Source organism: Poromitra crassiceps, assembly GCF_964638095.1.
Source record: "Poromitra crassiceps genome assembly, chromosome: 21".
Lineage (NCBI taxonomy): Eukaryota > Metazoa > Chordata > Actinopteri > Beryciformes > Melamphaidae > Poromitra > Poromitra crassiceps.
The window spans coordinates 25,103,252-25,114,697 of NC_139638.1; the positions used below are offsets into that span (position 1 = coordinate 25,103,252).

The window sequence follows — 11,446 nt, forward strand, 5'->3', positions numbered from 1 at the left end:
AGGACAAAATAGTCAGACATGATGCAGCCTGGGCTACGAGTTAACAGCTCTACCTAACCACGTATTGCACTTCAATATTGCACTTCAAGTATTACACAATCCCAAAACCGCATTTCAAACCAATACCATCTTAAAACCATGGTTCCTTAAACAAAAAAAACATTAAAACCACTGACTGTAAAGGATAAAAAGTAAAAAGATAAAAATGAATATATAAAACTAACTAAGGCAAGATAAATATCACATGACCAGACAGGCTGCAGGGACAGCCGAGCTCAAAGTGAGCTACCATGTATGCCACACCAAACACCATCAGAGATTGGATCATCCGGCTCTTTAGAGGAGCGTTCCAGAATCACAGAGCTCTGTCCTCTCGCAACCAGGAAACGTTAATCCAGTGGTTTCCTGGGTCGTCAGGCTCTTAATGGAGGGTTCCTGAGTAGCCGAGCTCTGTCCTCTCAGAGGACAGAGCTCTACCCCCTAGTGGGAGGACAGGCAGTTTATTTAATAAGGCTATAGATGTTGGGAGGAAGGAGCGCTTGTAGCGGTTACTCTTAAAGCTACAGGCTCTGAAGGGCCTTCCGGATAAAAGAGGTCGGTGGTTCGATTCCCGGCTCCTCCAGTTTGCATGTCGAAGTGTCCTTGGGCAAGACACTGAACCCCAAATTGCTCCCGTTGGTGTGCCAGCACCCTGCGTGGTAACCTGCCGCCATCGGTGTGTGAATAGGTGAATGAACCTACTGACTGTAAAGCACTTTGGATAAAAGCGCTATATAAATGCAGGCCATTAATGATAAGACATTTATGTTTAACATACATTTTTACATTCTGATTTGTAAAGCACTTTCTAAATAAAAAGGGGAGTTCATATTTATCCGACAGCTTGTTGTGATAATTGATGAAAAAGTAGCCATGTGCAGTAATATAGAACATTGAGATGCATCATGATGCATCGAGGAATCTAATCAAAGACCAGTAAATGATAATGGAATGGAATCGTGAGGCCAGTGAAGATGCACAGCCCGTTAGCATGAGCAGTGATAGCCACCATGACTGAACAGACAGAGAGAAGAGACACTCAAACTGCAGCAACATCAAATCACAGCCCCGCCCACACTGTTTGATTGACAGGTGATCTACTGTAAGAGCAGTGCAGGAACACCACACATTGCTGCTTTAATAACTCTGTCTAGTTCAGATTACACAACTCAGCAGTGACTCCAACATGATAATTAAGCCAAAGTCCAACATAGAGAGGCTGAGTAAATGTGGTCTGGACTCTGTGGAGGAGAGTCATGGTTTCAGAGATGCTGTAGAAGGACAGAATACCTGCTCTGTGATCCAGGTACACTCCTACTCTGGAGGGCAGACGGCCTGGGATGGGAGTTTCAATACTGTTATGTATAAATTGCTGAAGAGTGTTGGAATAATATAATCCCCAAGACTTGTCATTGTATCCAAAATCACTTACATACCCTGTTCTGCTAATATTCTTATATGCAAGTGCTATTCCAACTCCATCTCCACTCCACTCCACCTCCCAGTAACAACGGCCAGTTAAACCCTCTCTACTCAGGACCTGAGGCTTTTCAGTGAATCTGTCTGGGTGACTAGAATATGACTGCTTTTCTCTCATAAGTGTTGCTTTTCTGTTCCCCTCAGATAATAACAGCCGTGTGTTTGCTGTGTTTGGATCAAGTGTGATCTGACGTGAATATTGTAAGAAGTCAGCTCTGGTCTTGGGCTCTTGTTGTGGCAGTAAAACATCCACGTCAGTCACTGTCAGTGAGATCTTAGGCCATTCCTCTGTCAGAACGTCCTGTAGTTTCTCTCTGGCCTCTGACACAGCTGCAGTCACATCCTCAAAGTAGCGCAGAGGACGGATATCGATCCTGGGTGAGTCTATCAAATCATAGAGACGTGAAAACGAGCCGTAACGGTGTAGAAAGTGGATGTGATCCTCTGTGTGTGAGAGCTGCTCCAGCTCAACGTATTTCCTCCTCAGCTCAGCAATCTCCTGTTTCAGCTTCACCTGAAGTTCTTCGGCCCGACTCGCTTCCTCTTTCTGCTGGGATCTGATCTGCTCCTTCACCTCAGAGCTTCTCTTCTCAATGAGACGGACCAGTTCAGTGAAGATCTTCTCACTGTCCTCCACTGCTTTATCAGCAGAGAGATTGATAGCCTCCACCTCCTGCTGAAGCACCTTCGCGTCTTTCTCTCTGTCCTGGAGTGTTTGCTGGATTTGTTGCCGCGAACTGACTCCGAGCTCTTTCTGCCTCTCGGTCCTTTCTGCTGCAGCTGAGACTGTGTCGTGGCCTTTATGTTCATCCATGGAGCAGAGATAACATATACACTGCTGATCAGTACGGCAGAACACCTTCATCACCTCATCATGACGAGAGCAGATGTTCTCCTGAAACTTCACGGTGGCTTCAACCAGCCTGTGTTTCCTTAGTGGAGCTGCATCATAGTGATGTTGGAGGTGCTGCTCACAGTAAGAGGTCAGACACACCAGACACGACTTGAGGGCTTTCAGCTTTCTCCCAGTGCAGACATCACAGGCCACGTCTCCAGGTCCAGCATAGCAGTGATCAGGAGGTGCAGCTTGGAATCCTGTCTTCCTCAGGTCCTCCACCAACTCTGCTAACATGGTGTTCTTCACCAGGACAGGCCTCGGTATGAAGGTCTGTCTGCACTGGGGGCAGCTGTGGATTTTCTTCTGATCCTCTTCATCCCAGCAGTCTTTAATACAGTGCATGCAGTAGCTGTGCCCACAGGGAATAGTCACCGGATCCTTCAGTAGATCCAGACAGATCGAACAGCAGAGCTTTGCCCCGAACAGCTCTTGCTGCGCCATTTCACTTCTCAGTGAGAGTGTCAGATAGTTTCACTGTCCCTCAATTGAAGAAGAGGGGAAGGTGCAGGTTATCAGGCTTTGCTTCATTCCAGAAAGAGGAGTGCTTTTAAAGGAACAGTGTGTTTAGACCTTGTTTACAACATGAAGTGAAGATTATGACAAAGAGGTTAGGAATAGTTGAACTTTGGATCAATATCTCTCTCCTCTTATTCCCCCTAATTTTAAAATAAAGTTCCAAAACCTACCAAAAGTAAGTGGCTGGTAGAAAATTTAACAGTAAGACTATTTAGAATCGCTCTCTCTCTCTCTCTCTCTGTCCTTGTCTCTCTCTCTCTCTCTCTTTCTCTGTGCTTCTCTCTCTCTCGCTCTTTCTCTGTGCTTCTCTCTCTCCCTCTCCGTGCCTCTCTCTCTCTGTGCTTGTGTCTGTCTCTCTCTCTCGCTGTCATTTTTTATTTTCATTTCAATGGCTTTATTGGCGTGAAAGTTGAAGGAACAATTTTGCCAAAGCAAAGTACAAAGTACAAGGGTCCTTTATCTGTGTCTGTGTGTGTGTGTGTGTGTGTGTGTGTGTGTGTGTGTGCACACATGCGTGCCTGCGTGTGTGTCTCTGTCTCTCCCTCTTCAGTGGTATTTCAGCATTTACTGTAGTAACGTGGTTCTTTATGACATGACTTTATGACAGTTGAGGACATCAACTTTATGTCCTCAACTGTTGCAGGCAAAGCACTTGTACAGTATACATGTACAGTATATATGTAAATATGATTGTGAATCCTGATGGGGCTGCTAACTGTCTCATATCTGCTGTTTCTTTCCTTCTCTGATGCTGCACACACACACACACACACACACACACCAGACTGGATCAAACGCACCCCAATGAAAACGTTTCACACTGATGGGAGCAAACATGGAAAGCGTTCTGCACCGTAGCAAGCTTTGAACGTGGATGTTCTTTCCAACAAGAAGCAGACAAGACGGATGTGGAGATAAACAGGCTGTCTGTCTGTCTACTGTGGGAGAAGAACCTACAGATTTACACTACATGTTTTTGCTGGACCCAGAACGGGCCGGCCTAGAAAAGCCTCGGGGGCTTATACTCACTAGGCACGTTTTTTACATGGAGCCTAATAATCAGATTATAATAGGTTTAAAAGTCCAAAACAGATTAAAAATGCTCCATATAAACACCTCCATCAGATTAAACAGGCCCAAACCAAACCCGGTTGCAGAGGGGTGGTTTAAACCTTTTCAGAATCCGATCAAAATAGAAATGTTATCATGTAAACCAGACCTGGGCATTATGCAGGCCGGGAGCCAGACCCGGTCCTCATGATGGTTCTGCCTGGCCCGGGAGGTCTAAGACAAACAAATTTTGTGTAGTTTGAAGTGTGTCAAAAATCAATATCAGGCTATGTTGGCACAATTGTTGTTGAGTGTCTATAGGATAACATTACAATCATGATCCCATAGGCATCCCGGAATTGAGAATTCTGTCAATTTAAAACATAACTTTGCATGTCAAGAAAGTCACAGTTTGTCGTCAAACTGAAACGTAGGGGTTAGTTTCGTATAAAAACTACATAGCTCGTGGAAGCTCGTGGCATGTCGCCGGTCTTCAGCTTTGCCGGTAGAGAAAGTGACGTCACTTAGGTGACAGTGTATGTAGTCTTTCTGATTTATAACTTCTAGTGCAACAGTTTGGTGACAAACTGCGACTTTCTTGACATGCAAAGTTACGTTTTAAATTGACTAAATTAGCATTGGCACCCTGTGGCACAATTCAAACGGGATCAAAAAAGTAACCTTATTCTCCGTTCATCGCAATTCATATTTTTCGCAGCGCGTACAGGGAGAAAGCAGGAAGTGACGTTTCACTTTGGCTCTCTATAGACAAATATATGAGGACTTAGCCTGTGACAGTGCAGGTGGAGCCTCCTCCAGTTTGGCTCAAACCCTCCATAAATGATTCAGGGTGTCACTAGATAAGGAGGGGAAGCCTCATTAGCTTGTTGCTACATCTGAGCCAGCCAGACCTGACTGTGACACAATCCTCTAGTGGAACTGACATGTTCCTTTTGTGTCACTGAGATAGATAGATGGATAGATAGATAGATAGATAGATAGATAGATAGATAGATAGTAGGGATGTCAATTTTCGGTTAATTTCACTTTCGATTAACCGACGCTAATAATTGATTAACCTATCGGTTAATTCATAATTTTTTAATATTTAAAAAAAAGATTTTTTTTTTTTTTGTCTATTTACTCAATGAGCTCATGCCCAAACAAGGCGTGTCTATTTAGATGCTGAAATGTTAATGCTTTTTGTGTTAGAATTATGCCTTTATTTTTTGTTGGCTTTGCTGAAATTTATAAGTTTATTGCCACATTTTGATCAGGTAATCATTCCAAAATCATTCTGGCTCTTATATGGATGACAAGGAAATATATTTTTGAGAGCTTTATTTCCTGTTTATGTAAACATTACAACAACAACAATCTGTTATTTCTTTTGATTTTTTCACATTAGGCCTACTGTCTTTTGCAGCATAAAAACTTAAACAAAATATAGCCTATTTCGATTTGCTGCCAACAATTGAACAAAATTTGAACAAAATAGTTGCATGATGCAAAACACTGTGCAAAATCTGCAAGGAAACTCTCTCTTGAATAACAAACAAAATATTTCTCTATAAATTAAAATTTACACAGCATGTAAAAAATAAAATATTTTAGCAGCATATAAAGAACAGAACTCACTTGAAATAATAAGAACTCACTTGAGGTAGGCTTTCACAAAAAGTGGTTTAGCTACTTGTTTTTGTTAAGGAAGATGAGCATATCGACATGCTCTGGGGTGAGTCTGGTTCTCAGTCTGTTGACCGTCAGGCCTGCAGCGGAGAAGACCCTTTCGGACGGCACCGATGTCCCGGGGATAGCCAGATACCCCCGTGCTAGGATGGCGAGCCTCGGGAATCTTTTCTGGTTCAGTTTCCACCAGCTCAGGGGATTCATTTCAATGTGTGGGGGGACTTCCCTAAGGTATTTTTCCACCTCACTCATCACCTCTGGCACGTCATGTTCCGGTACCGAGGTAATATAAAAAATAAATAATAATAATAATAATATTAACTGATAGACCGACAGCAATAACCGAACAACGACGTTAGCGACGGTTAATCGATTAACGGTTAACCGTTGACATCCCTAATAGATAGTATTCACTAACTTAGTTGGATGCCTTAACAAACGATAGATAGATATGATAGATAGATAGATAGATAGATAGATAGATAAGACAGACAGACAGACATATAGACAGACATATAGATAGATAGATAGATAGATAGATAGATAGATAGATAGATAGATAGATAGATAGATAGATAGATAGATAGATAGATAGATAGATAGATAGAATTCACTAAATAAGTTGGATGCCTTAACAGACACTCTTGGCCGTTGCTGTTCGGATGCACGCAGACAAACTTAACTACCACAAATCTGAAAGAAACTGCTGACTAAAACAACAACAACAAACAAACTTCAATCTACTTTTCCCAATATAAAGACAGGAGGAAAACAAGGACAACAGAAAAGGCCTCACCGTGGACATTGAGGAGGAAGGATGAGGACGTCTCAAGGGAGTTGGCAGGGTGCTTCTGCAGGTAGACTCTGAGACAGGCCATTGTGGCCTGCTAGCTACCAATGCACAGGCTGCACGATGAGCAGCGAAGCTACAGGGAAGAGGTGAAACTTGATATTTGTGTGTGTGTGTGTGTGTGTGTGTGTGTGTGTGTATCAGTGCCATCATCAGCATTGTGACATCACTGATAATGTCATCATGATGATAATGTCATCAGTGATATTGTGTATAGATATATATATATATATATATATATATATACACACACACACACACATCAAAAAGCAATCAAGATGAGTTAAGAGACAGACATGAAGACTGCACTTTGTTGTGTTTTAGGGAGAGAATCGACTCAGTTATAATGTCATTAGTTCACAATTTATAGCAGCTTTGCTAGACTTCCTAAAACTAATACAGAATAAATACTTTATTCATTCTTGGAATTACAAACTTTATTGATCTTTTCAAACATTCACTTTGATCACACATCAATTCACTAAAACCTGAATGATTCTGGTTCAATCTTTCCATGTACATAATATTCACTTCATCCACACAATCAATCTGTTAAACAGTACGTCAGCACTGTGGAGGAAAACAAATCCTCACCCTATTGATTATAATAATAATGATTACATAGTTCACTTTTCTACAAAGAGCAGGGAACAAAATCAAATTATTAACAACTATTCAGCTATAATAAAGGAAAGATTTCTAGGTTGCTAATGGCTGCTCCATTAAGGCCCATGCAGTGGAACAGAAACAGCAGAAAACATTACAGATTTCTTTTGGGGCATTTTACACTAATGAAAACCAGGATATATCATTCAACGTATATTTAAATATAGTATCATATAGCTACTATAAACTTATTGATTTTTGGGGGGCTGCAGTCTGTTGCTTTATTTTAAATGATGTCCAACCCTTTCTTAAACCTTAACTGAACAAGCTTTTAAATCTTTATTATATAGGCTACTGTAAGACAGGCTATAAACACATGAATATGTGCCGTTCACTCTTGGTTGTACACCAAACTCAATGAAACAATGTGGCGGTTTAATGTTTCCTTGTTATCGGCAAGTGGTTCGGTTTGGCCATGGTTAGGCGTAGCGGTGCCTGGTGGAGATCTGCACTCTGCTGACTGAGCGCACTTTTCTAGTTTATTTTAGTTTACAATTTAATTGAATGATATGGGGGCGGCTGTAGCTCAGGAGGTAGAGCGGGTCGTCCACTAATCGCTTTATATAGAGTTTGAGTTTGAGTTTAACTTTATTGTCCCATAGGGAAATTTGTTTTAGGCATTTGTACAGCAGCAATAGAGCGTGACAAACGTAACAGACAGTACAGTACAGCTGAAGACAAACAGCGCGTAGACAAGAGGACAAAATAGTCAGACATGATGCAGCCTGGGCTACGAGTTAACAGCTCTACCTAACCACGTATTGCACTTCAATATTGCACTTCAAGTATTACACAATCCCAAAACCGCATTTCAAACCAATACCATCTTAAAACCATGGTTCCTTAAACAAAAAAAACATTAAAACCACTGACTGTAAAGGATAAAAAGTAAAAAGATAAAAATGAATATATAAAACTAACTAAGGCAAGATAAATATCACATGACCAGACAGGCTGCAGGGACAGCCGAGCTCAAAGTGAGCTACCATGTATGCCACACCAAACACCATCAGAGATTTCTCGGATCATCCGGCTCTTTAGAGGAGCGTTCCAGAATCACAGAGCTCTGTCCTCTCGCAACCAGGAAACGTTAATCCAGAGGTTTCCTGGGTCGTCAGGCTCTTAATGGAGGGTTCCTGAGTAGCCGAGCTCTGTCCTCTCAGAGGACAGAGCTCTACCCCCTAGTGGGAGGACAGGCAGTTTATTTAATAAGGCTATAGATGTTGGGAGGAAGGAGCGCTTGTAGCGGTTACTCTTAAAGCTACAGGCTCTGAAGCGCCTTCCGGATAAAAGAGGTCGGTGGTTCGATTTCCGGCTCCTCCAGTTTGCATGTCGAAGTGTCCTTGGGCAAGACACTGAACCCCAAATTGCTCCCGTTGGTGTGCCAGCACCCTGCGTGGTAACCTGCCGCCATCGGTGTGTGAATGGGTGAATGAACCTACTGACTGTAAAGCGCTTTGGATAAAAGCGCTATATAAATGCAGGCCATTAATGATAAGACATTTATGTTTAACATACATTTTTACATTCTGATTTGTAAAGCACTTTCTAAATAAAAAGGGGAGTTCATATTTATCCGACAGCTTGTTGTGATAATTGATGAAAAAGTAGCCATGTGCAGTAATATAGAACATTGAGGATGCATTGAGATGCATCGTGGAATCCAATCAAAACCGGTAAATGGTAATCAAATGGAATCGTGAGGCCAGTGAAGATGCACAGCCCGTTAGCATGAGCAGTGATAGCCACCATGACTGAACAGACAGATAAGAGACACTCAAACTGCAGCAACATCAAATCTAAGCCCCGCCCACACTGTTTGATTGACAGGTGATCTACTGTAAGAGCAGTGCAGAAACACCACACATTGCTGCTTTAATAACTCTGTCTAGTTCAGATTACACAACTCAGCAGTGACTCCAACATGATAATTAAGCCAAAGTCCAGCATAGAGAGGCTCAGTAAATGTGGTCTGGACTCTGTGGAGGAGAGTCATGGTTTCAGAGATGCTGTAGAAGGACAGAATACCTGCTCTGTGATCCAGGTACACTCCTACTCTGGAGGGCAGACGGCCTGGGATGGGAGTTTCAATACTGTTATGTATAAATTGCTGAAGAGTGTTGGAATAATATAATCCCCAAGACTTGTCATTGTATCCAAAATCACTTACATACCCTGTTCTGCTAATATTCTTATATGCAAGTGCTATTCCAACTCCATCTCCACTCCACTCCACCTCCCAGTAGCAACGGCCAGTTAAACCCTCTCTACTCAGGACCTGAGGCTTTTCAGTGAATCTGTCTGGGTGACTAGAATATGACTGCTTTTCTCTCATAAGTGTTGCTTTTCTGTTCCCCTCAGATAATAACAGCCGTGTGTTTGCTGTGTTTGGATCCAGTGTGATCTGACGTGAATATTGTAAGAAGTCAGCTCTGGTCTTGGGCTCTGGTTGTGGCAGTAAAACATCCACGTCAGTCACTGTCAGTGAGATCTTAGGCCATTCCTGTGTAAGAATGTCCTGTAGTTTCTCTCTGACCTCTGACACAGCTGCAGTCACATCCTCAAAGTAGCGCAGAGGACGGATATCGATCCTGGGTGAGTCTATAAAATCATAGAGACGTAAAAACGAGCCGTAACGGTGTAGAAAGTGGATGTGATCCTCTGTGTGTGAGAGCTGCTCCAGCTCAGCGTCTTTCCTCCTCAGCTCAGCAATCTCCTGTTTCAGCTTCACCTGAAGTTCTTCAGCCCGACTCGCTTCCTCTTTCTGCTGGAATCTGATCTGCTCCTTCACCTCAGAGCTTCTCTTCTCAATGAGACGGACCAGCTCAGTGAAGTTCTTCTCACTGTCCTCCACTGCTTTATCAGCAGAGAGATTGATAGCCTCCACCTCCTGCTGAAGCACCTTCACGTCTTTCTCTCTGTCCTGGAGTGTTTGCTGGATTTGTTGCCGCCGACTGACTCGGACCTCTTTCTGCCTCTCGGTCCTTTCTGCTGCAGCTGAGACTGTGTCGTGGCCTTTATGTTCATCCATGGAGCAGAGATAACAGATACACTGCTGATCAGTACGGCAAAAAATCTTCATCACCTCATCATGACGAGAGCAGATGTTCTCCTGAAGCTTCACGGTGGCTTCCACCAGCTTGTGTTTCCTTAGTGGAGCTGCATCATAGTGATGTTGGAGGTGCTGCTCACAGTAAGAGGCCAGACACACCAGACACGACTTGAGGGCTTTCAGCTTTCTCCCAGTGCAGACATCACAGGCCACGTCTCCAGGTCCAGCATAGCAGTGATCAGAAGGTGCAGCTTGGAATCCTGTCTTCCTCAGGTCCTCCACCAACTCTGCTAACATGGTGTTCTTCACCAGGACAGGCCTCGGTATGAAGGTCTGTCTGCACTGGGGGCAGCTGTGGATTTTCTTCTGATCCTCTTCATCCCAGCAGCTTTGAATACAGCTCATGCAGTAACTGTGCCCACAGGGAACAGTCACCGGATCCTTCAGTAGATGCAGACAGATCGAACAGCAGAGCTTTGCCTCGAACAGCTCTTGCTGCGCCATTTCACTTCTCAGTGAGAGTGTCAGATAGTTTCACTGTCCCTCAATTGAAGAAGAGGGGAAGGTGCAGGTTATCAGGCTTTGCTTCATTCCAGAAAGAGGAGTGCTTTTAAAGAGACAGTGTGTGTTTTAGCTCTTGTTTATAACATGAAGTGAAGATTATGACAAAGAGATTAGGAATAGTTGAACTTAGGATCAACATCTCTCTCCTCTTATTCCCCCTAATTTTAAAATAAAGTTCCAAAACCTACCAAAAGTAAGTGGCTGGCAGAAAATGTAACAGTAAAACTATTCTCTCTCTTTCTCTTTCTCTTTTTTATTTTCATTTCAATAGCTTTATTGGCATGAAAGTTGAAGGAACAATTTTGCCAAAGCAAAGTATAAAGTCCAAGGGTCCTTTATCTGTGTGTGTGTGTGTGTGTGTGTGTGTGTGTGTGTGTGTGTGTGTGTGTGTGTGTGTGTGTGTGTGTGTGTGTGTGTCTGTGCCTGTGTGTGTGTGTCTCTGTCTCTCCCTCTTCAGTGGCGTTTCAGCATTTACTGTAGTAACGTGGTTCTTTATAACATCACTTTATGACAGTTGAGGACATCAAGTTTATGTCCTCAACTGTTGCAGGCAAAGCACTTGTACAGTATACATGTACATGTAAATATGATTGTGAATCCTGATGGGGCTGCTAACTGTCTCATATCTGCTGTTTCTTTCCTT

At 42.9% G+C, this 11,446-nt stretch overlaps 1 protein-coding gene across 1 annotated transcript; it reads right to left on the bottom strand.

Moving 5' to 3' along the window:
* Positions 1-846: 846 nt before the first annotated feature.
* LOC310795348 (uncharacterized protein) lies at positions 847-10,743 on the bottom strand (the record flags this gene model as incomplete). The annotated part of the gene is made up of 2 exons (XM_083657389.1): positions 847-2,861; positions 9,083-10,743. The coding sequence occupies 2 exons, from the start codon at positions 10,741-10,743 to the stop codon at positions 1,190-1,192; spliced, it is 3,333 nt and encodes a 1,110-aa protein (XP_083513515.1). The 3' UTR covers positions 847-1,189.
* Between the last annotated feature and the right edge of the window lie 703 nt (positions 10,744-11,446).